Source organism: Lepidochelys olivacea, assembly GCF_965140295.1.
Source record: "Lepidochelys olivacea isolate rLepOli2 genome assembly, chromosome: 7".
In the NCBI taxonomy this organism is placed as follows: domain Eukaryota; kingdom Metazoa; phylum Chordata; order Testudines; family Cheloniidae; genus Lepidochelys; species Lepidochelys olivacea.
In genome coordinates this window covers 35,979,802-36,007,674 of record NC_140417.1, presented here as the reverse complement: position 1 = coordinate 36,007,674, position 27,873 = coordinate 35,979,802, and the positions used below count along the sequence as shown (strand labels likewise).

Genomic DNA, 27,873 nt, shown 5'->3' with positions numbered 1-27,873 from the left:
CCTTTAAAGCATCTGGCATTGGCCACTGTTAGAATACAAGACACTGGACTAGATGGACCGTTGGTCTGACCCAGTGTGGCTATTCTTATATTCTCAACAAGCCAGACAATGGCGCCACTGCTTAACGTTGGGTGAGGTGATTAGATTTTCCTTTACCAATCATTAGGAACAGTGATGGTTCTATTTTTTTTCCCTTAAGGCCTCACAGAACTGAGCTGTATCATGAAGTCCCACCAACATGCTGGCCTATTGTATATTCTCCGGACTACAACATCACATTTATGGGATTGGAGAAGCTACATCCGTTTGATGCAGGGAAATGGGGGAAAGTAATCAATTTCTTGAAAGGTAACATAATGACAAGGTTACACTTACTATCCAACTTTTGTTTAAGTGGTGTTAAACTGACACTTGTGCAAAGAAAATGGAACAGAAGAAGTAATTGCATGCAGGCTCTGTACACATTAACTATAGTTATTGCTAATATAGACAATAGTTGATCTGCATTACTGTCTGTCTTGCTTTTACTTTCTGGGCAAACCTAGCTTTTTTCTTTTTAAATGTATCACTTTTGTAATACTTTAATGTATGTGAAACCACAAGCTTAAATCTCAGCAAGTTTAACTTACCCGTAATGTTTCTTATGTAAATTGAGGTCCAAGCACTTTATACTGCTGAGGCTCTTGCAAGTGAGAATTTAAAAACTGAGATTCTATCTGCTCTGCTTCGACATTAAAGAAACTGTAGCAGTTTTCTTTAAAGCATGGGTTTACTCCACTGTCCTTGGCACTTTCTTCCCCACCAATATTTTGCAAAGAACTTTCCACCCCAGTTGTGGCTGCATTTCTGTGGTGCTGTGTGTGTGTAGAGTGAAACTCACATAATGGTTGTCAGTTTCACTCTGCCATTTGGTTTGAAAAACAGCAGGAAAAGTAACTAGTTGGTTAATTTCATTCTGACCCACTGCTTGGCAAAACTATGAGCAACAGCAAAAGTACAGGAGCTGCCTGTATAAAGACTCATGAAGGCAGCAATGCATTAGTAGGTTATTTTCAAATTGGAAAAGCTAGAAATATCTTTAATGGTTGCTTAGCATGCAAAATTCCAATCACTGCAGAAAGTTCCCAACTTTTCAATAACAGAGGATCAAGTGAATTTTTCAAACTGCCAAAGTACTTCACAAACTGTATATGGTAGAGAAGATCCCAAATGCATACCCATAAAACATTTATAAAAACCATATAGCTATTCTGTTTGTGCTACATATTTTAAAGAGAAATTATCGTAAAATTGTTTGAGAATCTTAAACATGTTTGTCTGTTCTGTTGGACTCTAACAGGGGACTCTTGTGCTTGTGCTGATTCAGGTGTAGAAGGCAAATGCCCTATGTTTTTAGAGTACAAAGCATCCTGGGGGTACTCGGTAAATTATTTATCCTCAGAACAGGTGCAATGCAGGATGAAAAAGTGCAAGTATACCAGATCTGCTCCATCCACATTTGTTAGAGTTCAATCCGAGTACCCATTTAATTTTTAGTCTCTCTGAGACTATCATAAAGAAGGCCAAATTAATGCCAGTTGACATACATATTCTGAGAGACTCCCTTTTGACATATACTATCAAACACTTGTCAGACACAGATGACCCCTATCCACAATAGACCACTTTAGCAACAGACTCTGTTCTGTTTTTCAAATCATAATGATGTAATGAACATTTTGACATTTAATGTACTTAGTGTTCATTGTGGTTACAAATTGGTTACTAAATGTTTTCTTTCAGTACTAAATTACAAGGTGATAAGAGGGGAACATAAATTAATAAAAGGTTGTCTTTATACAATGGAAGCAGATGCTGTTTTGCAGTTCCAGTTACTATTTATTTTAAAGCTAACCCTGAAACTAAAACTGCACGATGGCTCCAATTCTACTGAAATGAATGAAAAAATCCTTCTTATGCATTGTGATCCTTGTAAACATGTAAAATACATGACTTCCAAGGGGAAGCACTGAGTATGACTAACTGTAACTGGAGCATTTTGGTTGCTTCAATCTCTCTTTGGAATGCAAAAGCAGAAGAGAGAACATTCCACCCTGACTCTTACCACTAAAAGAGTTTTAATGACTGTCTTGCTGCATTAAATTATATATGGTGTGAATCTGACTTACTCTTGAGATTGCTGATGGAACCTAATATATTACAAATTAAGTAGCAAATGACATTTCAGGAAGAAGGAGACTAGCTGTGGCTTGCATATATCCATCCCTTACTATCTCATAATATTGTTGTGATAATTAATGTTTGAAAAGTGCATTGAGACCATCTGATAGAGGCATAAAGATTAGTGTGCCGAGAAGCACTAATATTACTGTTTACACAGATGAAAAGTTCGGTGCAGAAATGCTGTTGGGAATTTCAAATATAAGAATTAAGGTCAGAGCCTGTAAAACCTCAACACCTTTTCACCTGAGGAGTGATCTTACTTGGCCAGGTCAAAAACACCTGTCAAACACACCATGCCCAAACCAGTGGCCCACCCAGAGCCAGGCCTATTCCATTGACATTGCCACATATTCACTCCTCCGTCAGTAAAGCAACTCTGTCTCTGCACATGAATTAAATTCTTCCCCTCAGGGGCACACACATGCATGCACATTAAATGCATTCTGATATTCACCCCAGTTAATGAATTCTGGGATCTTTCCCAGTCCCCCTCTTCAATCAATGAATCCTGACTTCCATCCCCTCCGTCCACCAATGAATGAACACTCGGTCCTTCTACCTTTGTTGGGCTCCTCTGAGGTGGATGCCCTTCTGGACATGCTGGTGTTTCTTTCAGCTCCTCTGCTCCATGTGGACATGTCTGCTCTTCACTTTCCAGTTCCTCAAGGAAAAACTGATGGCCCCAGACACTTTGCTCCCCTCTCCCATTTCGTAGAAGAGAAGAGGCACTCTGTTCTCTGCATCCCCTGACTGGAAAACTGCTAGAGGCATTTTGGCTACTCTATTCTTATACTTACTTCTCCCTTCTTCAGGAAAGAAGTTGTTGCCTCCTTGGCCCTGCTCATCTAGGAAAAATTTCTACATGAGCTGGGTGAATGGGCAAGGTGGGTTTTTCAAGCCTTGGTCAGTAGGAACACAAAAGTTCTACCAGTACAGACTTGTTTGTTTTATATCATGCCAGTGGAAACAAAATCAGTCAGATTGTAGTCTTTCTGCAGCTGCATTAAGAAGGCTTTTCACAAAGTGTAGCTGCTCAGCAGACATACTCTAGTACTATATAATATAAACAATTATAGAGACAAGGTGGGTGAGGTGATATCTTTTATTGGACCAACTTTTGTTGGTGAGAGAGACAAGCTTTCGAGCTTACGCAGAGTTCTTCAGGTCTGGGAAGAGCTCAGTGTAAGCTCGAAGGCTTGTCTCTCTCACCAACAAAAGTTGGTCCAATAAAAGATATTACCTCGCCCACCATGTTTCTCTAATATCCTGGGACCAACATGGCTACAGCAACACTGCATAAACAATTATGTGATGATCACTGGTGTTATACTTCTAACAGTTGATCACCATAGATAAAGTATGCATAACTGTTTTCCACCATGTGCGTTGCTTAGCCATCCCCGATGCACTGAAATGAAGTTTGGTATACCGTCCAGAAAATGTATCCACATATGTTCCTGCTTGCGTTAAAAATATCTCATTCATATATAATATATATCCATGTACAGATATCTTGGGGTGATATTTAGGAAAGCAGTAGTTTGTACTGGTAAAACTTAATTTTATGTAAGCTACCTATAGGTCACCAAATATGGAGAGCAAGTAATTGCTTCCAGGCTTCTGCAAATTAAATATCAATAGGGGTTTGACAATGTTAAATGTACCAATTAAGCCTAAATGTTCACTTCTTATCAGAACTCCCTAAGTAATTCTTCTTCGAATTTTGGCATTTCCTGCTCTGATGATTCAGTGAATTAAATGTCAGTGCTTGACTGGAATTTGCAGTAAAATATATTAAAGAATCAAGGTGAATAATTGCTGATACTAGGACCAGAGTTTTCAAATTCTATACATGTTTAAACTATCAGTGCCCTTTGGATATTTGTTTTTTTGTTTAGCCTCATCTGTCTTCTATTTTAAAACCTTCACTGCCTACCTTTCCTTTCCAGTTTAAACAAAGAAATTAGCACTTTGAAATTATAAAGTGGTCTATGAGCATTATTAAATTCTTATAATTATTTTAGTTTTGTCCATAAACAATTTTGTTATATTATTTATATGTGATTAATAACTTGTGTAGAGTGTGTGTTTGAAGCATTTACTAGCACTTTGAATTAAAAGTCCATGTAATGCAAAGTAGGAACTCCAACACCTACAAGCCAGATTCTAAAATTGTAGGGAAAAAAATTAGAAAGTTCAACAATGCTGAATAACAATTTTTCTGCCTCCTTTTTTTCCTGCTGTTTCAGAAGAAAAACTAATTGCAGATGACTTGATTGTACAGGCACGAGAAGCTACTGAAGAAGACCTGTTGGTTGTCCACACAAGACGCTACCTGAATAAATTAAAGGTGCTGTACTTACTGGTTATCTTTGAAATAAGCTTTTTGGAATTTATTTCAAGCAGTAGATGTCCTGCCACTGGCATAATGTTGCTTCCTTCTTCCTGGTCAGTGCCTGTCATTAATGAACCAGCAAATTCCAGTTCAGCAGTTTACCCGGGCTATATTCTGGATTTGCCCTCTAACTTTTTAACTCTTTTTTCAGAGTTACTGTTTCAAAGTGAAACCTCTATTTGTCATAGTACACAGCATTTAAAAGTTCAGTGATAATTGTTGAAATTGGTATTGGAAGTCAAGTCTCTACATCAGCAGAGTTGACAAGCTGTCAGTAATCTTGAGATTATGTTGGATACAGACTAGGGTTGTGCCTATACCTTGAGGTGAAGGGCAACTGAGCAATGGTATCACTAAGACTGCTATTAACTGTATCCTACAATATTTTACTTTCTTTCCTAGAAGTAAGTGACAGAATAAATGAGATCTAAACATAATCTAGACTAGAATATTTCTGTTCTGTATTTGGGGAAAAAACTGATTATATGTATAGTCTCATCATATAGTGATGATAACACTCTTTCTATTCCACTTTTAACTCTGGAGGGTGCTAAACACAATCTATTAAAGCTAGACATTTTTAAATCAGCAGGTCCAGATAATTTGCATCCAAGAGTTTTAAAAGAGTTGGCATAGGAGCTCACTGAACCATTATTGTTGACCTTCAATAAGTCTTGGAGCAATGGGGAAGTTTCAGAAGACTGGAAAAAAGCCTATCTTGTACCAGTTTTTAAAAAGGATAGTTATAGGCTTATCAACCTGACATCAATCCCTGTCTAGATAATGGAGCGGCTGATACAGGACTTGATAATAAAGGATGAAAGGAGGACCACCATGATTAGTGCAAATCAATATTAATTAGATCCTGTCAAGCTAAATTGATGTTTTTTCTGATAAGATTACACATTTGGTTGATAAAGGTAATAGTGTTGATATAATATACTTAGACTTCTCTAAGGTGTTTGACTTTGGTACTGCACAACATTTTGATTAAAAATCGAGAACAATATAAAATTAACATGGCTCACATTAAATGGATTAAAAACTGGCGAAGTCTCAAAATATAATTGCAAACAGGGAATCATCGTGAAGCAGCTCTGTTTCCACTGGGGTCCCACAGAGATTGCATTTTTTTATCATTGACCTAAAAAAACCAAAATTTGTCACTGATAAAGTTTGCAGATGATACAAAAATTGGGGGAGTGGTAAGTAATGAAGAGGACAAGACACTGATTCAGAGTGATCTGGGTCACTTGGTAAACTGGGCGCAAGCAAACTATGCGTTTTAATATGGCTAAATGTATGCATCTGAGAAGCACGGACTCTGAAAAAGATTTGGGGGTCATAGTAGATAATCAGCTGAACATGAGCTCCCAGGGTGATGCTGTGGCTAGAAGAGCTAATGCAATCATCTAGAGAAAAAAAATCAACTGAACCAGGTTATTTGAAATTTGTTAAATAATTAAGCAATATAAGCATGTTAAGGTATATACAAATATTTATATAATACTACAAATACAGATCACCAGAATGAGTACTATGTATTTTTTTTAGTTGTTCTCAGGTTCCCTTCAATATCTTTCCCAGCTGTGGTCAGTCTAAAATTGAAATATACAGAAGACAGCTATACACTGTAATTATTTATTTATATATATATCTACTAACAAAGCAAAACTTAATGAAGTTTTCCTATAACTTCTCTGTTAGGCTTATTTGAAATGTAGATAAAAGTCTTTTATAAATGCCTCTGAGACAGAAGCATCCGCTAACATAAATCCTTCCATTTAGCTTTTCTGATTCTGAAGTTATATTCTCTTCCCTCATCTCCTTTGAAAATCTGCTTTTGCTACCTGTACAATGTTGCCCATGTATTCCATTCCCTTAGCTTCATGGTTAAAATCTTCCTCTGTGCCTTCCTCCCCTCTTGCCATGAGCATAGCCTCTCCCTTTGGCTTCCCGCGAGCTCTTCAAATTCAAGCATGTCCAATATGTCGCTTCCTCCTTTCTCACTTGACCTGTCATTGTTTATTATACGACATAAAGGACTAGGAGCATGACAGGGTCCCTCTCTTCCAAAGGGTTTAGAGTAACACCACAATTGATAACAGACATAGGGGAAATAAGGGGAGGGAAGAATGATCATAGGGTTGCTTGTTTTTTTCTATGTAGTTGTCCTGTAGGATCACTCTTGTGTTTTTTAATATTTAATTGCTTGGTGGTTTTGGAATCAGAGTTGGATTTAATTTTTTAAAAATATTAAGACATGACCAACCCACCCTGTCCTTAAACAAATGCGTTAGCCCTTTGGATTCAGCTCAAAATTGCCCTTGTTTTTTAACTGCCTAATACTGCACGCATTGAAGTCTGTGGCAAAGCTTCCATTGACAACAGTGGTGCAGGATCAAGCCCTAAAACTCTCCCTGGATTTGTCCTAGCTTTACCTTGTAGACAGTATACATGTCTGCTTACCTCACTGTTCAGTGTGCTTGCTTAGCACCAGCCTGCTGTTTGTCCCATCCTATTGTCTTGCCACTGTTGGTACAAGATGTTTCTTATGCATAGTTCCTGGCATTTGGGACAGCTTTTCTTTGGCTCTGAACTTAGACTTTCCATTTATTTTTCAAAATCCACTTGCAAATGCCTTTTAAATCCCCTTATCCATCTGCTAGAATTTTTTGTTTTAACTTAGTAACTATATTTTCTCTGTAAAGCATTTTGGAATATACTTTTATGAAAGACAATGGACAAAATAGAGTTGTATTTTCAGTATATCAGAAAAATTCATAAGCCTAAAAGCAATTGGTAATCAGGCTACTACCAGCCGCATTATAGAATAATCTTGTGTAGAATGTAGACTACCCCTCAGCATGGTAAACAAATTTACCCTAGTCATGGAAAGTGTGGGAAGAGGATTAAAGGCTCTGATGAAAGACTCAAAATATAGAAGGGAAGATGAGAGAGACTGTGGTGCTACATAGACTACAGGACTTGGTTTTCCTTTACAGCCATGTCCCCCTAAAATGTACAGAATCAAAAGCAATACTTTCATGTTAGGTTTTCCAGTCACTTAAACAAAGTGAGTTTTGCCCTTGTAGTTTGATAGCAGGAGTGAAGACTTTTTGTGGGCTGCTCTCAAAGGAGAGGGCTCAAATGTAGAATTTACCATGAATACTTCTATCACTTGGAATGGACTTAATGTAACTAGTTGGTTGTGTCTTATTCTCTTCTGCAATGTACTTAACATGTTGAAGTCATCCTACTAATTGTACTCATTTTTGTTTTTTCTTTTGCTCCAGGCAAAATGACTTTTTGGCAAATTTAAGTGAGCATAAGGAAATTAGTAACATTTGAAACACAATTAATTTCCTCCATAGCTCTAGGGTTCTAGTCTTTACAAGGGTAAATTCTATTTTATTTTAAAGTGCTATAGTAGTTAGAGTAAATGTTGAATAGAGCATTAAAATAGAATATACTATACTAGATGTTCTTCTACAAATAATAATTGCTTAATGGGTTCAGGTTTTATGTAATTTTAGGAAGGCATTTGTTTAGGGATTTCTTTGTGCCAGTCTGTTGAAAAAAGAGACTTCATACTTCAAGATACGTATGTGGCACTGGAATACAAAAGAATAGAAAGACACAAGTGTGCTCAAGGGTGAGAGAGACCTTAATTACAATCTTGCTTGCCATCTGTATTTGAAGGCTTACAATGCCAGTTGATATCTCTACATATTAATACTGAATAGAGAGTGTTCACTGACTATTCTAATTGTAAAAAGGTTATTTTTGTTGACATACCTTTCTTTGAAAATGTACTAGATCAGATGCTGTGGACAGAATGAGATAGAATGTGAATTTAGAAACTCTCCAACGGTATTTGTAAGTAGAACATAATGATCTTATATGCTGTAATTCAGAAGGAGCTGCTCTGAGTTTGCCGTCATTGCTTTTGGACAATAAAAGCAGGCTTGAAATCTCATTTTTTGAGCCCTGTGTTCATCTGCCTAGTGGCTCCCTTCCTCATGTGGTGTTGGTCGCTCATGTTGCTTCCTACTGATCTTTAAACCTCTTGACTCACCTGTTATAGTTTCACTTGGGGCTTCATGCCTTATTGATTCTGTTCTTACCAGAGCTTCTCTCAATATTGAGCCTTGGTTCCATAGGACCACCCAGCATACATTTATTAAATAATTTCTTGAGGCAAGGAAGGAGGCACCACGTGCATAGCATGGTTCTAAGTGCCATAGAGGTGTTTCTAATATATATGCAGAGGACAGCTCTACAGTCATCGATCTCAGTGGACTCTGAGGTCTCAGTGGTCATAGGTAAGGATATGTTTTAGTCATGGGTATTTTTAGTAAAAGTCAGGGACAGGTCATGGGCAGTAAACAAAAATTCACAGCCCATGACCTTGACCTGTCCATAACTTTTACTATATACCCCTAACTAAAACTTGGGCTGCGGTGTTGCGGGTCCTGGGGCGGGGTGTGGCCCAGGACTTTCAGCGGTGCTTGGGGGGAGGCAGGCGGTGGCGTATAGCCTGGGACCCGTGCTGGAGGCGGGCGGCGACCCAGGACCCCCGCTGATGCTGGAGCAGGGCGGGTGGTAGCGCACGACCCGGGGCCCCTACTGGTGCTGGGAGGTGAGAGGGTTGGCAGGGCTGGCAGGCTCCCTACCCAGCTCCGACAGGCATGTCCCAGCAGCTCCTCGGGGGAGGGGCGGCCAGCGGGACTCCACGTACTGCTCACGCCACAAACATTGGCTCCACAGTTCCTACTGGCGGGGAACCACAGCCAGTGTGTGCTGCAGGAGCGGCGCATGCGAGCGTGGGCAGCACGTGGAGCCCCCTGGCCCCTCCACCTAGGAGCTGCAGGTACATGCCAGTGGGAGCTGGGGAGCTCCCCACACCAATAAGCGCTGCCCCGCACCCCAACTCCCTGCCCCAGCCCTGATCCCCCTCCCACACACCCAAACTGTTGCTGCTGGCCACTGCAGAAGTCACAGAGATCACGGGAAGTCACAGAATTCGTGACTTCCATGACCTCTGTGACAGACATGCAGCCTTAGTCATAAGCTACAGATTCTCACCTTATACATGATTAACAATTGACCTCCTTACCTCTCTGGGATGGTGGCAATCCAGGGAGAAATTGCAATTATGAATGGACTTCAAAATTGTAGTGATCAGGGTCACTCCTGTTTTGGGTCTGAAAACCTACTTGGGAGACTACACACTCAGAGTACTTTGTCTAGGAACCATAGCTACATATAAATGTTCTGAGAGAAAGTGCAGTCCTAAATATACTAAGGACATTCGGAAGCCTAGTAGCCCAAAGGGTAATTATGATGGAAATGGATAAGCAAGTCACCCTATTTACAAACAATCAGAGGGTATCAGAACATTCCTTCTGTGCTGGGAAGCCCTGCTGGTGTTGGGAGTGAGTGCTCCTTGCCCCTAACTAGCAAGAAAGGAAAAATTAGTTACAGATTAGGTAAACTGTTTGGTAGTGGAGTCAGATGAATTGTCCCTGAGCCAGGAGGTTGTGGACTGTATCTTTCTCAAGATACTAGATATCCGTACACAATGCCCCTGAACAAAAGGTAGTGGTGTTCAACACAAAGCTGTGGAAAGAGGTTACATTATTACAGAGACAGGTTCTTTATCTATTTGTGAGGGAAGGTTGCATATGAATTCCTATTAATACTTCTGATAACAATGGCCCTGACCAGGCTCAGGATAAACAAAGATTCATTTATCTTCATAGCCCCCTACTGCCTAAAACAAATATGGTTTTCAAACATGTCTTGAACAAAGAAGGCTAGTTCCATTAGGCTAATAGTCTAGTCACATCTGAATGCACAGGATAATGGCATCTCTTCCTGTCTGTATGGCTCCTGCAGCTATAGAAATCAAGAGGCGTGACTTGTGAACTATCCCGAGTTCTCTTTGTTGCTTGGAAGGAGTTTGCTAGAAGGACTTACAGTTTGAAAGTGTAAAAGTGTTAAGATCTGGTGTGAAAAGGCCCACACAAAGTCTGCTTAACTGCCTTTTAACTCAGACAAGTGAAAGACAGATCTACAAATAGCAGATCTAAGCCCATGCTCTGATGAGCAATGAGAGCTGCTTATATTTCTGGGAATGAAGAGTGGAGTGTCAGTCATGAGAATGCTGTAGCAAAATTGAAGGTGAGATAGAGAGCCCCTGGAAAATTCCCAACTGTTGTGGGGACACAGGTAGACATTCATTGTGTTAGTAGCAGCCAAAGAGGCTGACCTAAGATCTTTTGATGGGGAGAAAACAGGCTGAAGGGCAGTTGGAGGGGAGATAAGCTAGGACTGAGGAGACAGATCAGGAAGAACTCTTGTAAATTGAATTTTTAAGTGGAATAATTTATGCTTGTTAGTATCTGTATATCTTTAACTGAAAAGTTTTCCAGAGATGTATGGGTTTGCCTTCACATCCTTTAGTAAAAGCACAGTTCTAGTTGCAAAACATGACCCTGGAGATTTTCAGACGCTTCATGGAAGGCTTTCGGACCCTGAAGCAATAAATGAATTATGAAAAATGTAGCTTTGATATTTGTATCCATCTTGCTCCAATATTTGTGTTATATAAAGAAATACTTTATCCATTTACTTCAAATCAGCACTCTGAAATTTCAAAAGGAAATAAGCAACAGTAAGCCTAAGAAATATTTGGCACCCTATAAATCTTACACTTCTGGGATGCACAAAATAGAAACAATTTACTGTTTTACAATAACATGTGTGAGTGTCAAGTACCAGAGGGGTAGCCGTGTTAGTCTGGATCTGTAAATGTATGAGTGAATACTGTAATAGAAATTACCTGTACAAAATGGATCACTCTTCTGCTTGTGTGTCAGTGGAATGCAAGGTGTTGTTCTTCTGGGAGTGTTATGACACATAGACTTTTCCACACCTTAGGCTGTAAGAGCAATTGATCAATTTATATAATTACAAATTAAGTTAAGTTTATCAAAAAACTTATTAACTTTCTGTATGTAGAAACCCAAATTGGTCATTCTTAGCCAAAAAACCCCACCAAGTCCCAGAAGCTCTGATTTCTAGTTTGATGTATGTCTTTTATGAAACACATGTTATTTACAACAGGAAATGGAGAGCAATCAATTATACAATTCAGTATAAAAATTCCATTGTCTGTGTTTGTTGTACAAACACACATTGTTTTGTTGCTATGAAATTATGACAATCTTTCAGAAACTTTTCTGTGGGTAATTTGCACATGGTATATATGCATCTGATGAAGTGAGCTGTAGCTCACGAAAGCTTATGCTCAAACAAATTTGTTAGTCTCTAAGGTGCCACAAGTACTCCTTTTCTTTTTGAGTTATTTCTCTGTGGCTCCAAATTCCTACAGATTTTTGTCTGAAAATCCCTCAGATCATGCAGCTGTGTCATTATGATGCTCACACTCTCTCTTTTTAATAAGCATGGTTGATATATCATGTTTTTTTTTCTCACCTTGACTTTTTTACATTGGTTTTTGATGTTAACTGACAAACTTTTTGTAATGGGCATTGGTTATTTACTTTTCTTAACTTTTATAAAAAGTTCTTGAAATCAGTTAATTGATTTTGACTGTTACCTAGACTCTTGGGCAAATAGCTATCATATTAAGATCGGTAGGAATTCCTGCAGAAAATATCGTTTGTAGGGTAATGAAGTGTGACTATATATATATGGAAATTCAATTAAGGAAGAAGGCTCAATTATAGATAAGTAAAACATGTACACTGAAAGGTGGTAGAAGTATTCTCTCACATTTGGCATTGGCTGGGGTTGTCATTAGTTCAGTCTAGTGTGCTTTACTACTCAGGCTTTTGCTTTGTAACTTTGGGCATCTGGCATTAGTCGCTTGGATACTTGCTTTACTGATCAGTACATAAGATACCTTTGTCAAGTAACTGGCATCTGGTGCCATAAGAATCACTGAGAAAAACTGTTCTCTATCTTAAGAATATTAATAAAATTCCATTTTTAAGAAGTAAGAGAACATTAAGGGTGAATGGTTAATCACTCAAGACAAGAAATGTCAAGATTAAAGTTCTATGCACAGTTTTAACTGTCTCTTGTACATGTACATTACGGTGGTCTTATTTACACGAGCAGATACCATTTCACAAATGCAATAAATATATACATTTTTTCTCTATAACTTCAGATAAATGTGCAACATTTTATAGTGCTGGGCATTACTTTGTGTATGCCAGAATTCAAGCTGTCTACATGAAAGATGCAAGAAGGGCTTCTGGACAACCCTGTCTCATTTACTGCACACCTTAGATGAATGTAGAAAATATTGCATAAGATGACATTGTATTATGTGAGAAATGGGCTGTAATCATGCAATTAGAGCTGTGGTTCCCAAACTTGTTCCGCCGCTTGTGCAGGGAAAGCCCCTGGTGGGCCAGGCCAGTTTGTTTACCTGCTGCGTCCACAGTTTCAGCTGATCGCGGCTCCCACTGGCTGCAGTTCGCTGCTCCAGGCCAATGGGAACTGCTGGAAGTGGCATGGGCTGAGGGACATACTGGCCGCCGCTTCCTGCAGCTCCCATTGGCCTGGAGCAGCGAACCGCGGCCAGTGGGACCCGCAATTGGCCGAACCTGCGGACGCAGCAGGTAATCAAACCAGCCTGGCCCGCCAGTGGCTTTCCCTGCACAAGCAGCAGAACAAGTTTGGGAACCACTGAATTAGAGTATACTGTAAAGTAGAAGTACAAGAGGGTAGAGTTAAGCTGCTAACTTTAACTTTACCACATCTTGACTTTTGAACGCTTACATATGCTATCTTAATCTTCTCTTCACATGCTTTTTTAATGGCATTTCCTAGGTTTCGTAAATAGAAAAAAAGAAATTCCATTACCTGAAACTGCTTTATTAGACACCACCCTAACACTCGTCTTGCGCAAAGTTCATGCTGAATTAAGCTTGTTAATAACAGAGAGGAAGAATTCATAACCATTTCATATGTTCCCCCTTTTTTGTCAAAATGCCGAATGAATGAAATTTTTTGTCAAAATGTAGAATTTTGAGAAATTTTGACAAGCTCCGATGCTTATCATGGAGACCCGCTTATTGAGCTTTCTATGATTCATTGTTTACTGCACAGCAACTGTGGCAGGGGTTTTATGGCTTCATGCTGGGCCTAATCCAGTCAGGTGTTGAGAAGATATTGGGAGATTATTTGCAACCTCAGTTCCTATAGCAGGCCGTGGAAATAGAGTGCAGTACCTCGTGCCATTATGCTCTTAAGTCTTATCCTAAAAACAAGGTTTTTCGTATATTTTCATAGTGGAACATATCATAAGAGAGTGTCTCATGGACATCACCCCTCTCATTTGCGATTATTTAACAGTACTGTAGCAATGACAACAACCATCTACATAGAAAAATAATATTTGAAAAATATTTATATATTTTTATCTGTCTTTAACACTATTTAAGCAGCTGGAAATAAGGAGAGCCTGTGTCTTGTGACCAGTGACTTCTGTGTAAGCCACCAGCAAGGGCTGTGCAGCAAACCAGTTGGACCACTGTTGGGAAATCTTTACCCATTTTAATGAGAAATGGGTCGTATGGAAGAGTCTGCAGTGAACTCATGCCCAGCATAACTTTCTTTTGCATAGAATATAGGTAAAAGGTGTTTTAAAGATTAAAAAAGCTGTGTTCAAAGTATAAAAAAGCTTGCATGAATTGCCCGCATAACACACTTAAATCAAAAGCAATTTTCACTGGAAGACTCAAAAGGCATTTCACATCAATGAAGGCAATTTCACATTCAGTTTTCAAATTTGTTCTGTTTCAGTGCTAAAACTGTCCAAAAAAATCACAAGAATTGTATATAAATTTTCTCTTTATTAAGCTTATATTTGAGATGCATAGAATAACCGCTTTAAAAGGTTGAAAAATTCATATGTAAATCCCAGGAAATTTACAATATTTACCTCACAAAAAATTGAAGAATAATAGTTGAAAGAGTCAAAAATGGTATGTTATGATGGAATGAAAATGGTAATGTAATGTAAATACTTAGGCAACCTTAACTAAAACTATTGCTACCATCCTACCTATGCAGATCTCTCCTGCAGCCTAACCTGCAAAATGAGAGGTGCAACTATGAAACGGCAAGATCTGGTGGTAGGTCTGTAGCCCTTATAAAGCAAGTAGTTCTGCAGAAGTTTTTAGCTGAAGCACTTTTTCCCCCCAGAAAAAGGTATAATATTACTTTAGTGCTTGATTTTCAGAGGAGCTGAGTGCTCACACTTCTTGTTGATTTCACTTGGAATTAAAGGTTCTCAGCACTAATGAAAATAAATTGGGCCTTTAGCTGTGTCTTCACTAGGAAAAAAACTTGTCTTAAATAATGCGAGTTAGCTAACACAAAATAAAACCCTAATGAAGACAAGGCAGTTTGTAGTTGTCACACAAGGTAATATGCAAGGTAAAGACTATGGAAGCGTACGGTTAACCTCAACCTAAGTCATGACAAAAGCAAACTGCCTTATCTTCACTAGGATTTTATGATGTGTTAGTTAACTCGAGTTAAAACACAGCTTTTTTCCTCAAGTGAAGACAAGGCCTTAGTGTCTGGTTCCTAATAAGATTCTAAATGTGTGGTTGATTGGCTTCAGACCTTTGGGTGTAAAACCTTTATCTGCTGTTTCCTTGAACTTGGTACTCTCTTCAGAAATCCACTCAAGATATGAATACCATTTTATTTTTAACATCTAAGATATTATTTTAATTGGCTTATTTTAATTAATGAGCTGTTAAAAATACTGGTTTGTAGTACTTGAATGCATAACATGAAAGATGGTATACCAAAGTTTGCTTTTGATCACTCTCATGCTGTCTGCTTTAATGTAACATCTCTCCATTGAAGTTGTTTTTCTGTTTCTGTTGTTTAGATTTAACTTTGATCTCCAAAGTCTTAGGTACCGCTTGCTGTAGATGGAAATTTTGGAAATATTTTAACCTTTTCCATTATAATAAATTGGTGTTTTATATAGGTTAAGGAACTGATCCTGCTAAAGATGGACGCCTCTATGCATGTGCTTAACTTTATACACATCTCAGTGAATGAGTAAATGAGATGATTCATACTGTTTAAAGTTAAGCAAATGAATAAGTCAAGTCTTTGCAGGATCTAGGCTTAAGTGAAGAACTCTTAAAAGCTAACATCCTGAAATGGTGGTGCATACTATTTAGTGAGTCAAACTTAATACTGTCAAGTAGTTTCATTTGTGTGTCTTCGCAGCAAAAGAAAAGCTCAAATGGTGAATGGTGTACTGGGTCTGTCTAATACATGCTTTTATTTTACCTCTCTTAAACAGCAAGGGAGTGAAATATTTAAAAATAAAACATCAACTGGATTCTTACTCTCAGAAAATTACTTACTCCCACTTCTGAGCAGAATATGGTGAATCCTTTTAAAAATTCCTGTAGCATTATCAGCACAAAGAAAAATGGGTTAGGTACGCTTTGTAACCACAGAAGAGCACATAAGAGAAAAATGAAGACACATCGAGTGCAGTGTTTGCTGTCTGTAGGAAACTTGCAGTTTGTTACTCTTATGGACACAGGACCCATTTTGACTGGAGGCAAGTTCCATAGTTACATGCAACAAGTATAGTGTATAAAGGAATGGAAATAGGATTTAAAAGTTGATGATGACTGAATGAGAATAAATGTCTACCAAAGAAATAGTTACATGTATTGATTTATAATATGTTATCTAGATAAGCTTAATGCAGAAAGTACAGTGGCTTCTAAGATTACTATATAATGTCTGTCCTTTTGTTCCATATCAGAAGAAATTAATAAAGAGCGTTGTCATGAAGACAGATATTTCTGACCGGTTGACAGTTCGGAAAATTAAATTACCTCGAGTTACCATCTATTCCAAATGTTTGAATATATTTCTCTTTAATTTTTTTATACGCATACAGAACCATATCTTGGAGGGCTTTCAAGAGGTATCCAGTAAATCATTTTGCGCTTCTGCTATGCACATAAAGTACTATGAATATAAAATATTCATTATTTAGTCATTGAATTGTGATGTCTTGCTAGAGTGACTACATTGGCTACATGTTGTATGCAAATCATTATCATTATCCGTTATTACTCTGTACTTTTCCTTTGTAATTACATTTTGATTTTTTCTGTACACTTAGTGCTTTTGTTTGTAATGTTGATGTGGTACTAAGTTATTTTTATAATAGGAAGTCTCTTCGTGATAGAATTGTGGCTTCAAAGTAGTATTAGACAGCTTGCCCCATAAGTACATGGAAACAATCTAAATTAGGTTTAATTTATTGGTATTGAAAGTTTACTGTGCTTACTCCAGTGTTGATTATGGAGTTAGACTTTCAAATTGTGGCATGCTTTTGCACTTCTAAAAAGCAGGAATTATGCTTGCAAGTACATATGCAGTATGTGATGAGTATGACACTTTCAAGTTGTGTGTGTGTGTGTGTGTGTGTAAATATGCCACACTTAGAAATTGATGCCGAGTGGGTTTAACTACAAATATTGCCACACAAGTAAAGTAGCATTGTGTGATTAGCATTCATTCTAGCTGGGCCACTTTGAAATGATGAACCTTGAGCTGAAAAACGCTATGAATTGAAAATTGTGGCTCAGTAAAGTTGTATTTCATAAAGGTGTAACTTTCACTAAGAAGTCCTCTAATCTTAATATTATTTTTCAGTTTATATGGAACACATGAACAATAAATATAAGCATTTTGATAGTGCCAATTAATAGAAATGTCCACCCCTCAATAAAAGACTGAGGCCCTGAGTAAAAAGACATCTCTGTCAAGTAGAGCTGGCCAAAACATATGATTTCCAATTTGCAGGAAATTTTGCATTTTTGAAATTTGATTTAGTTCCAAATCAGAATGAATCTAATTTTTTTAAAAAATTCTGTGAACCAGCAATCCTTCCCCTCCCTGCCTAAAACCCACACGTTTTGGAAATACTAACACAGTGTTTATATAATGAAATCTGCTCCCTAGCCAGAACAGCTGCTGAGTGAAATTGACATTCTCATCAGTTTCATGGCTGCTAATAGCAGCTGCTGGGGCTCCCATGTGTAGCTGGGTGACATTTTTTGGACGAAGTAGTTTATTCACTGGAAAATGCAGTTTCGGTCAACTCAGAACTATTGCACATTTGACCCAGTAGTTTTGGCTGAGGAAAAATTTTTCAGGATCAGCGAACTGAATGCATGTCTTTCTGTTCTCTTCATAAACTTTAGCTCGCTGGCTAAGGTACTTGCCTAGGATGTGGGAGAAGCCAGGTTTAGTTTGACTGCCCACTCTGGAGCAGGGACTTGAACTCCAATCTCCCCCTTTTCTAGGTGAGGGCCCTAACCACCAAGCTATTTTCTCTTCTAAGGTGAGTGTGTCTCAGTCTCTCCTATTGAAACTGTTCTGTGCATAAATACTTAAAAATTAATTGGGCCACAGAGAGAATGTGAGAATAAAGCATTCACTTGGAAGGTAGGAGATGTGGATTCAAGTTAATCCTCTGAATCAGGCCGAGGGAACATTTGAACCCTTTGAGGGAACATTTGAATCCTTCCTCATACAGGAGTGCCTTAATCACCAGGCTCTAGAGCAATTTCCAATTTGCTGACAAATTCCTAACATTTTTTGGAACCAAACTGAATATTGCCTCTGATTTTTTTGGTTTGCTGGCTGAACTGAAAAATCAACTATTTGCCTAGCTCTGCTCCTAAAATCTGCAGTTCCAGGCTGGGGACTCCAGGGCTTTCAGACTTCTGGGCCAGCTAGAATCATAGTGAGCTGGCTGGCCTGGGAATCTGGATGCTCTCACGTTCCTGGGCTGGGGCAGCCCTTGCAGACTGCCCTTGAGCCACAGCCCTGGGAGCCTGTCCTAGGACTTCCAGGCTCCCAGTTCTACAGCAGAGAGCTTGGAATTTCTGAGGGCAGGGCTGGCCTGAAGCTGCAGACAATGATCAAATATCTCAGAATATTTTGTATCTTATATCCCAATATCCTTTGTGTTGTTTTAGTCAGCTCCTCCATTGCAGTGAAATACATAATAATTTATTTTATGAAATTAATATATTTATAAAAAGTGTTAACTATTCTGCCAATTATGACCAGAGCCAGTGCTTACATTCAGGACATGATTCATTTGATATTTTCATATATTAAAAATATTATGTATGTGTGTATGGAAAATTTCAGATTACCCAGTGATATATATTTAGTCGGCACTATAAGAGCAGCATTTACACTTGTTATATTTACAACCAGAAGTGCTCGAAACGTAATGAGAATAATTATTTTAAAACACATAAAGCTTAGCCTATAGAAAATGTGGTCCCCATATTGTCCCAAAGGTTTGTGAGAAAAGTCTACAAAAATCAGGGGGTAAAAATCTCTGTGTTGAATTTATACAAAGAATAATAGTTACTGCTCCTTTTCAGACCGTATGGAAGATCAAGGTCCAATTAAATATTTAACACGAGAACCATTTGGGTAGGATAAAATTGAAAAATAAGTTTCACAGCTCTCCTTTACCCTTAAAACAAACATATATGCCTGTGTTAGCCATTTGCTTTTAGAAGGAGGCTTATTAAACATAGTTATCTAGAATTACAGTAACAAGGGCTGTTTGCTATGAAGCAAATTCTTTTGTTAGATTTGTGCGTAGCAGCCACAAACAAGTCTGACAAGAAATCCGTCATTCTACTGCTCAGCTCCTATAGAAAGCACATAGGAAAGCAGAATTTATCTCCTTTTCATTCCTATGTGTAGTTGCAGTGGGAAGCCTTGCATGGCGGATAAACATGATAAAATACTGCCCATTCTGCGGTGGGTGGTGTACATTGAACCAATACACAGTGCTTCAAACACTTCCTGGTCACCTACTGGAGAATTAAATGTACCTAGTAGATATGAAAGACTTGGGGAACAGCTACATCAGCAGAGGTACTGGAACTGTGTGCAGACTCAGGAAGCTAACATTGCCTTGGCATGCATTCAGAAAGTCAGCTTTTTAATTACATATTGGTCTAAAAGTCTCCCCCCCCCCCCTTTTTTTTTTAATGTAAGCTTCAGTTCAGCTGAAGTTGCTGGTACAGGTACGTTCGTTCACCAGGGCAAACGTTCCACGTGCCCAAGATTAGTGGGTTTTTTGAGCCCAGCCCATACAGATATCTTCGCCTTATAATGATAAATCCTGTCATACGTGAAAACCATTTAATCCTAAACAAATGAAAATACGTTTTGTAAAAATGCCATTTTTGGCTTTACAAATAGGATTCTGCGGACAAGTCATCCAAAACAACTTACTTATTTGTTATCAGACATGTTCCTGTGAACATTTAAAGCATATCATGTATCATAAACCTTTACATTCCCATTCATCAGCATATGGACAATGTGCCCAACCGTTTGATAGCATCGTCATCAGCCAGGTGAAGAGCCTGACTTCGACTAAGTCAACGGGTGCTTGTTAAGGCTATGCGACATAGCCTGAATTTGATGGCATCTACATCATGGGTCGTTAGAAAAACCCCATTTCAAAAGAATGGCCAAACAATTACACTGTCTTGTTTGCAGCTGGTTCAGGGATGACCCACAGGTACCTTGGCAGGTCAAAACCTGGTGGGCAGATGGTTGGGTTGGTAACATTCCCATTTATACGTGTTTTATTGTTTCATATTTAGGGTTATTAACCTGATAGTCATTCAGTATGATGAACATGTACTGTAAAACACAATTATGAAGTGGTATATTCTTTTTTTCAGTTTCTATTGCACACAGCTAATAACTGTGAGAATGAGGGGTGGGTGAAGGGCAGGATAATAAATTTTGGAAGTAACAAGAAAAGCATCTGAGCATAGAATCATAGAATATCAGCGTTGGAAGGGACCTCAGGAGGTCATCTAGTCCAACCCCGAACTTCGAATGTATTTTATTCCTTTCAAATATTACTATACTCCAAAGGGTGGGGGGTGATGGGGACATTAAAATAGTAATTAAAAGTCTTGCTGTGTGTATTGGGGGTGGGGGGGGATGTGAGCAGAACTGTGTCAAAATATGATCAAGGACACTAATTTCCTGACTCTTATAATCTTTGTGAGGAACAATTTCAATAAAATGTATATTTTCCCAGTTTTAGCTGTATCTTTCAGGACTGAAGACTTTCCTCATGATTTATGTTTATCTTATGCTAAATATCTAGTCAAGTATTCTGTTAATTAGAATAAAATGAACATATATAGCATATACGAACATTGAGAGTTCTTGGGCTTTAATTACCTGAAAGCATTCTATAACTGCCCTTAACTATGAATGCAAAGCTTTGAGTCATCTGTGTAGTCATAAGAATGCCAAGATGGAATGATTACATCATGATTCCAAATTTGTTGTTGTTATATAATACATTGATATGACTCTCTTTCGGTGCCCCATTTCTTCTTTTTCTGACCCCATTTTCCCTTTTCTTTTTTAAATGTTCATGTAAATAACTGTTTGCAGTGTTGTAGCTGTGGTCTCTTTCATGCTTTTCTCCTTAGCTGGCACTGTGCAAATGAAAGGGGTGGTATAGTAAGGCTATACTTTTCCTTGGCCAAATTACATTGTGGAGGAGATTACATATTGTATTATTACACATGGGTTACAGTGTGTTTACAGAGCTGGCCAGAAAACGTCAACATAAATTAAAGGGAGGCAAACATTTTTTGTGAAATGTTCTTAACGTTTTCCAACTGTCTGTAATGCTTGACACCAGATTTTATACTTGGCCAAATTCAGCCTAGTGCAACTCTATTTAAGATGCACTATGGGTGAAATTGGCTCTTTATATTTATAGTACCAACCAGAAGTTAAAACAGTTTTTAAATAGATTTTAGCAAGTCTTGCCACATTAAAAGATGATAGTGAAGGTAATTGTATTAATGATGGACAGCAGTTATTAACAGTTTCCGACATGGTGTATGCCATATGTTATCTTTGAAATTTATTTCAATATAAAAGTATAACAGACATTTAAGTGAACTGCTGTCAAAGTAAGCAATGCTGAATCTATATGCTTTTTATGTTTTAAACACCTTAATGCATAGCCGCTCCAATAAATGATACTTACAGTCTTCCTTTAAACTGGTTTTGGCCGTAAGCGGTCATAAGTTGAATACCAAAGGAGACTAAATAAGCATATAGGTTTTATTCTTTTGTTAAAATTCACCCACCAGTTGCAATCACACAACTGGTGAAATAAGAGAATCACAGAGGTGTACAGAATCTCTTGAAATTTCATTATGCTGAAGAGTGTGGGATCCACTCAAAATCCTTGTGCAAAGGTTTCCAATTTATTGACCTGAATACCTTTATGAAATATTGAGTAATAACTTGAAATGTAGATGTTATATATTCTTAACTTCGATTTAGGTTTTGAAATATATTTAGATGTGGTATAGCTCCTCACACTGTTAGTATGGATTCTTAGAAGTAATATCAGCAAGTTCTTCAATAGAATAGATCAAGTATTATAAATATTTTGGAAATAATTCTTCAAATCATTTTCTTAATTATTTAATACAGCATTTGCCTTAAAACATATTCCAGGAGTGTTTAATATGCAAAATAAATGTTACCTGATCTTGCATGAAAATAATCAAATTATTATGGATTGTTTAAGCTAAGAAATGCATAAAATGTTCATTAATAAGTGTTGAACTTCTTAGTTCAAATCTGTTTGACGTATTCTCTTGACCCTTAGGGTTGAGCAATGTGGTAAGCACAGCTAACTATTAATACCATGAACAAATGTTGTTTTTGTAACATTTATTAGCCTATTTAAAATTTGGACATCACTGAAAAAATAATTATTTTGTCAAACTTTGGCAGAAGAATCCAAAATCTGACTTTTGAAACATTATGTTTCTCATAAATTGCAGTTTGAGACTTGCTGGTGTCTAAAAGAAAGGAAGCTGTTCAGATTCCAATATAAATCATTGCTATTATAGACATTGCTGTTTTTGTGGAAAGAAAATGTTGTATGTTAAAGCCACATGCTTTTGTTCAGTATATAGTAACTGTGACAGAACATTAAAGTAGTAGTTTGGAGATAAGGTAAATTATTCAGAAACTAATTTGTAATTATTCTTTATTTTTTTTCTGTAGTGGTCATTTGTAGTGGCTACAATTACAGAAATTCCACCAGTTCTCTTTCTTCCCAATTTCCTTGTTCAGAGAAAGGTGCTGAAGCCTCTAAGAACCCAAACAGGAGGAACAATAATGGTAAGCTATTGATGCTTTTTTCCTACTGTCTTTCATCAATTTGAATTAATGAACTATATTTTTAAAAATTTAACCATTGCCCTTTTGTCATAGATTTTATAATTCAGAGCCGTCTGTGCTTGTGTACCAATGGATCTGTGATTGGGTGGGTTTATTAATCCTACACTGGACCAGGGCAGGAGGAGGGTTAAGGATCTGACCTAGAGACAGTGGCTAAATCCAGCATGACATTGCAATACCTAGCAGCTGTATCAAGACGAGAGGGCATGAAAAGAGAAACAACCGCTAAGAAGAGAGAGATTTTTGACCCTACTCAGGATGTCATCTGCTCTCACAATTCTTTTTTTCTGGTACTATAAGAAAAAGGATGTGCTGCTTAAAATGAGTTTCTAGTCTGAAATATAACTAGTGAGGAAGTGACAGCTTCTTACAGTTCATTTTGTGTATTCAGAAATTCATACCTGCTCATTTTAATGATTAAAATAAGGTTTTACTGCTGTGAGCACTATAGTGGGTGCACAGCTAAAATGGAGTGAGCTGTATTCTGTTTAATCATAAGAGAATTGTTTTCCAAGTTCCAATTAGTTACATCTGTTCTTCCTCACTGCAGGCAGTGGAGTTGCACAGGTGTCACTGAGGGCTTAATTTGTCCTACAGAACCTTTATTACAGATGGTGATATGCTAGATGGAAAAAACCCACTTGAGACTCTGAGCTAAGGCTGAGTTTGCAGGGCTAGTAGTTGGGAAAAACCATCTTTTTCATTGAAAACTGAACACATTTTGATACTGAAATCAGAGAGGCAACAACCATCGAACTCCTATGATATTTGTCAGAGTAGAAGCACATTTCAGAAAGCAAGCCACAGTGCTTCAAGACCATAGTGGTGTTCCCTATCTCTTTTCGCAGGAACAGACTGTAGCAGCGAGTTTATAAGTTGACCATAAATGATTTTATCTAAGTTTACAGTTGATGTGGTAGCAGATTTTCACTGCATCTCCTGCATTTTCACCCTCCCCTGCCTTTCCCAAACTAGCTGTTACAATGAAGATCCACAGAATGGTACAGAATCCCACATTGCCATTCCTGAATTATGTTAGGGTTAGCTATAGAAGTGCATTGTCTTGAGGTTCAGCAGTGTACTTCTTTTTCTTTCAGCACTAGAAATTAGAATAAAAGATCTATTGCAACTCACTAGCTGATATGAAAGGTGGAGGAGGCTGGGAAGCTTTAGGGGAAGTGTAAGGCAGCAGCAGTATTTTCACAAAACTGAGAGGTTATCTATGTTAATTGTCTATCAGTGGGATAAAAGGCACTTCGCAGCAATCAGGCTGTACACTAAAAGCAAGATGCATTTTTTTTCAAATTCTTCCGTTGGTGAATCATATAAAAGATTAATTGAAGAAGCAAATAACACATAAAAGCTTAAGGAGGGGTGGAGTAACAGAGGCCCCAAGACTGGGCAGGGGGAACCTCAGTCTGCCTAGATCCCAAGGTCGTCCTTCCTCCTTACCCCAGTGGGCGCATGGTCCAAGTGTGCAATCCTGGGTCTTGTTTACAACTGAAAGCTGGCCCTTTTAGCCTTTACCCATGCTGGACACTGGCTGCAAGTCGTGATGAATCAGTAATCTTAACAGCATTATATGAACCTCAAATCCTGTCGTTTCTATCCCAACTGAGCCTCCGAGAGGCTGCAAGGAAGGCAAAAAAGTCACCAGACCCCAAGCCACTCTGGCCCAATGGGAAAAATTCCTTTCTGATCCATAAAAACAGGCAATCCGTCTGACCCGTAACATCATAAGCAGGACAACTCCTTATCTACAACTAAGTGGACAGAGGGCGGGATAACTGACCAGAGAGTAGAGGCTTTTGAAAATCCTAGTGTAGTTTAAATAGGAGGGGGCACCCAGCAGCCAATCAGCTGCCTCCATACCCATTTGCCAAGCCAACAGCTAAGCAGAGAACTGCCATTTGGGGGGTGGCAGAGCTTCTCTTCCTGCCAGGCATGCATTTTGGGCTTCTCCCATTCCCCACTATCCAGTCATGGTTCTCCCCTGCTAAAAGCGGTAAGAGGGTATTATTTAAAGCAAAATAGGAAATTAATTTCACACTTTGTTCAAGAAGTAAATAAAATTAAAAACTTTAAAATTAATTAAAATTACTAGCTTTGGAAGATGCTGTATACCCAAAAGAAGGGTTGATAGTACCATAAGAAAGGAGACTGCACTATAAAAATGGTGTGTCCGCTAAAATTTAAAATTCATAGAGTAATGTATCTTGTCCCATGTGTTTTTTGTTTATGTGGCACAATTGTCTGTCAAGGCTTACAGCAAACAGTGGGCTTGCAGTAAGCTATATTAAGTGTTTGTTCAGATTTATGCATGTTTTAAGAATAGCAGCATATTGTTGTATGTCAAGAAGCATTCCTGGTGTGAAGGAACATAACTACTAGCGCTGTGGAAAGGACTTGCTTGGTTTTCTAAAGTGTGGTGTCTTTAGACTGGACTTTTTGACGTAATATGGGACACAAGGCCAAATTCTCCCTTTACATCCCTGAAAGGCATGTACATAGTGCCAATGAACGTGAGTGGGACCTGTGCACATGTAACCTAGGGCAAAATTTGGCTCATAGCTCTAAAGAAATGTTTGTCATTAATAGATACTCAAGAAGAAATTACCACAGCTGTCGCAGGGAAAGCTCTCTTTGATGTTAATGAACCTGGTTAGGTTCCCAGAGGAGTTTGTCATTAATATTTAATTGTGAATGTATTATTAATTAATTACTGTTGAAAAAATACTTCAAATTAGCATTTGCCAGAGGGAAGAATCTGTAGTGTTCTTAGAATTCGATAACGACATAGTGTTCAGGCTGCACAGGGCACCATGTATTTTTAGAGTCTGCATTGCAAATGCAGTAACTGTAACTGAAGGAATTTCAGAAAATAATAAAATTACGTATTCTAATGATAAACAGCCTCAAGATGGGTATTTACCTTTTTTGGTTTCTAACCTGGGCTGGATTTGACCCAGCGGCCTAGAGATGGGAAACTCTATATCCCCATTACCTGTCTTTTGATCCACTCAGCCTCATCCAAGAGTTCTCACATTGAAGTCAGAATGCTTTCCCTGTCAAGTCAAGGTAGACTTTGAACTGCCTTACACTTAACTTCTTTTTTTTTAGCCAATTTAAGTTTAAAAAAAAATGTAAGCAATATTACCCATGGCACTGTTCTGCCAGTGACCTGCTGTCTGTTTGGGTAAGTCGCTTTACCTCTCTGTGCCTCTGCTTCTACTCCCATCCTTTCTTTGTCTTTCCAGTTTACTCCCAATCCTGCCAAAACGTACACACATGCTTTAACTTTATACTTGTTGAGCTCAGCAGGCCTGCTGACAGTACTTAAAGTTAAGCATGTGTGTAAATTATTGCAGGATTGGGGCCATGGATTTGTAAAATCTTCAGGTCAGGGACAGTATCTCGTTATGTTTGTAAGAGTGTCTTGCACAATGGGGCTCTGATCTTGGTTGTGGCCCCTAGATGCGACTGCAATACAAATAATATTATAATCAGAATTATTCCCGTTTTTAATTTTTAGGGTAATTGCCAGTATCCTTTTTGTAAAAATTCCATCACAGGAAGGCAGAACTAGCGACATTATAACTACCCTATTATTTAGATGAAGTATAGATGATTGGGGGGAAGCACTATAATTTTCTACACACATGCTTATTTAATAAGATAAATCTAAATAGTGTTTGAATTCTTATTTTCAGTATTGTTTAGCATTTATTCACAAAATTTTCATGTTTTTCTTCCCAGGTTAATGCTCAAAATGTTATGTCCAGTACAGGGACTAATGATAATACTATTTGGCACTTATATAACGCTATCTTTTCAAGCACTCTATAAACATGAAAAAAATTAATTGCCTTCCCTTGTTAAAATTTCTGCTCACTAGTGCTGTAAACTGTATAAATTGCTTTCCCTAATTCTGCAAATGAAATGTCACCTTTGTTTGTCAAGAATCTCCAGTTTCCTGCCAGTTGTTGGAATCAGTCATCTAGAGGTATTCAGGAAAGAAGTAGAATGGATAGCTGGTGGGTGGGCTCAGACAACAATTTAACGTGTATGATTGTCTACTGTGAACATTCAGAAATCACTTTTGACAATATGACTTAATTAATTTTAAGCACAGAATGGCATCTTAATTAATTGTCTTTGTGAAAGATTCATTTGCTTACAGTCATTGGTATTAACCATCTAAAGCATTTTGTAAAGTTTGAATCTGTTCTCTACATAATCATGCTCAAATGTGTTGCAAAAACTGTTTGATGATTTTCAAGACTTCAAGTTAAACAGCATAATTGCTTAGCCTTTCTGATGTGACTTACATTTTCATAATGACACAAAATACTCTGACCAGTTTAAAATAGGTACCTATATACGTACACATACATTTGGCAGCAGCGTTGCTAACGTGGTGGTGAAGATGAGAATTAAATAACATTAATAGATCATGAAATCAAGTAGCAAATTGGGAAATTTAGCAAAGGAGAAAGATTTTACATAAATTTCTAACAGAGGTGAAAAAGTGGCAGAAGAGGTCCTGATTCTCCTGTGGAGATTACACCCATCCTGAAAATAAAGGTCCCATTTCCCTCTGCTCTCTGCTGTGGGTTGTGGAATAGGATGGACAGCTTCTACTACCAAGTCACCTAGGCAGTGCTGGGGCCAGTGGTACTCTCCACACTTTTGTACTGCTACAAGTTGTTGGGTTTTGATTAGGGCTGTCAAGCTATTAAAAAAATTAATCGCAATTAATTACATGATTAATCGTGCTGTTAAACAATAATAGAATACCATTTATTTAAATGTTTTTGGATGTTTTCTCATTTTCAAATATATTAATTTCAGTTACAACCCAGAATACAAAG

The 27,873-nt window shown here is 38.0% G+C and overlaps 1 protein-coding gene across 2 annotated transcripts in view; it reads left to right on the top strand.

Annotated features, from left to right (window-relative positions):
- The window catches only part of HDAC11 (histone deacetylase 11), a 69,987-nt gene that overhangs the window by 5,109 nt on the left and 37,005 nt on the right, over positions 1 to 27,873 (top strand). For both annotated transcript variants that reach the window (XM_084633064.1, XM_084633065.1), the window contains exons 2-4: positions 200 to 348; positions 4,473 to 4,573; positions 22,826 to 22,942. In XM_084633064.1, the coding sequence (XP_084489190.1) occupies positions 200 to 348; positions 4,473 to 4,573; positions 22,826 to 22,942 (367 nt within the window). The remainder of the gene's footprint in view (positions 1 to 199; positions 349 to 4,472; positions 4,574 to 22,825; positions 22,943 to 27,873) is intronic.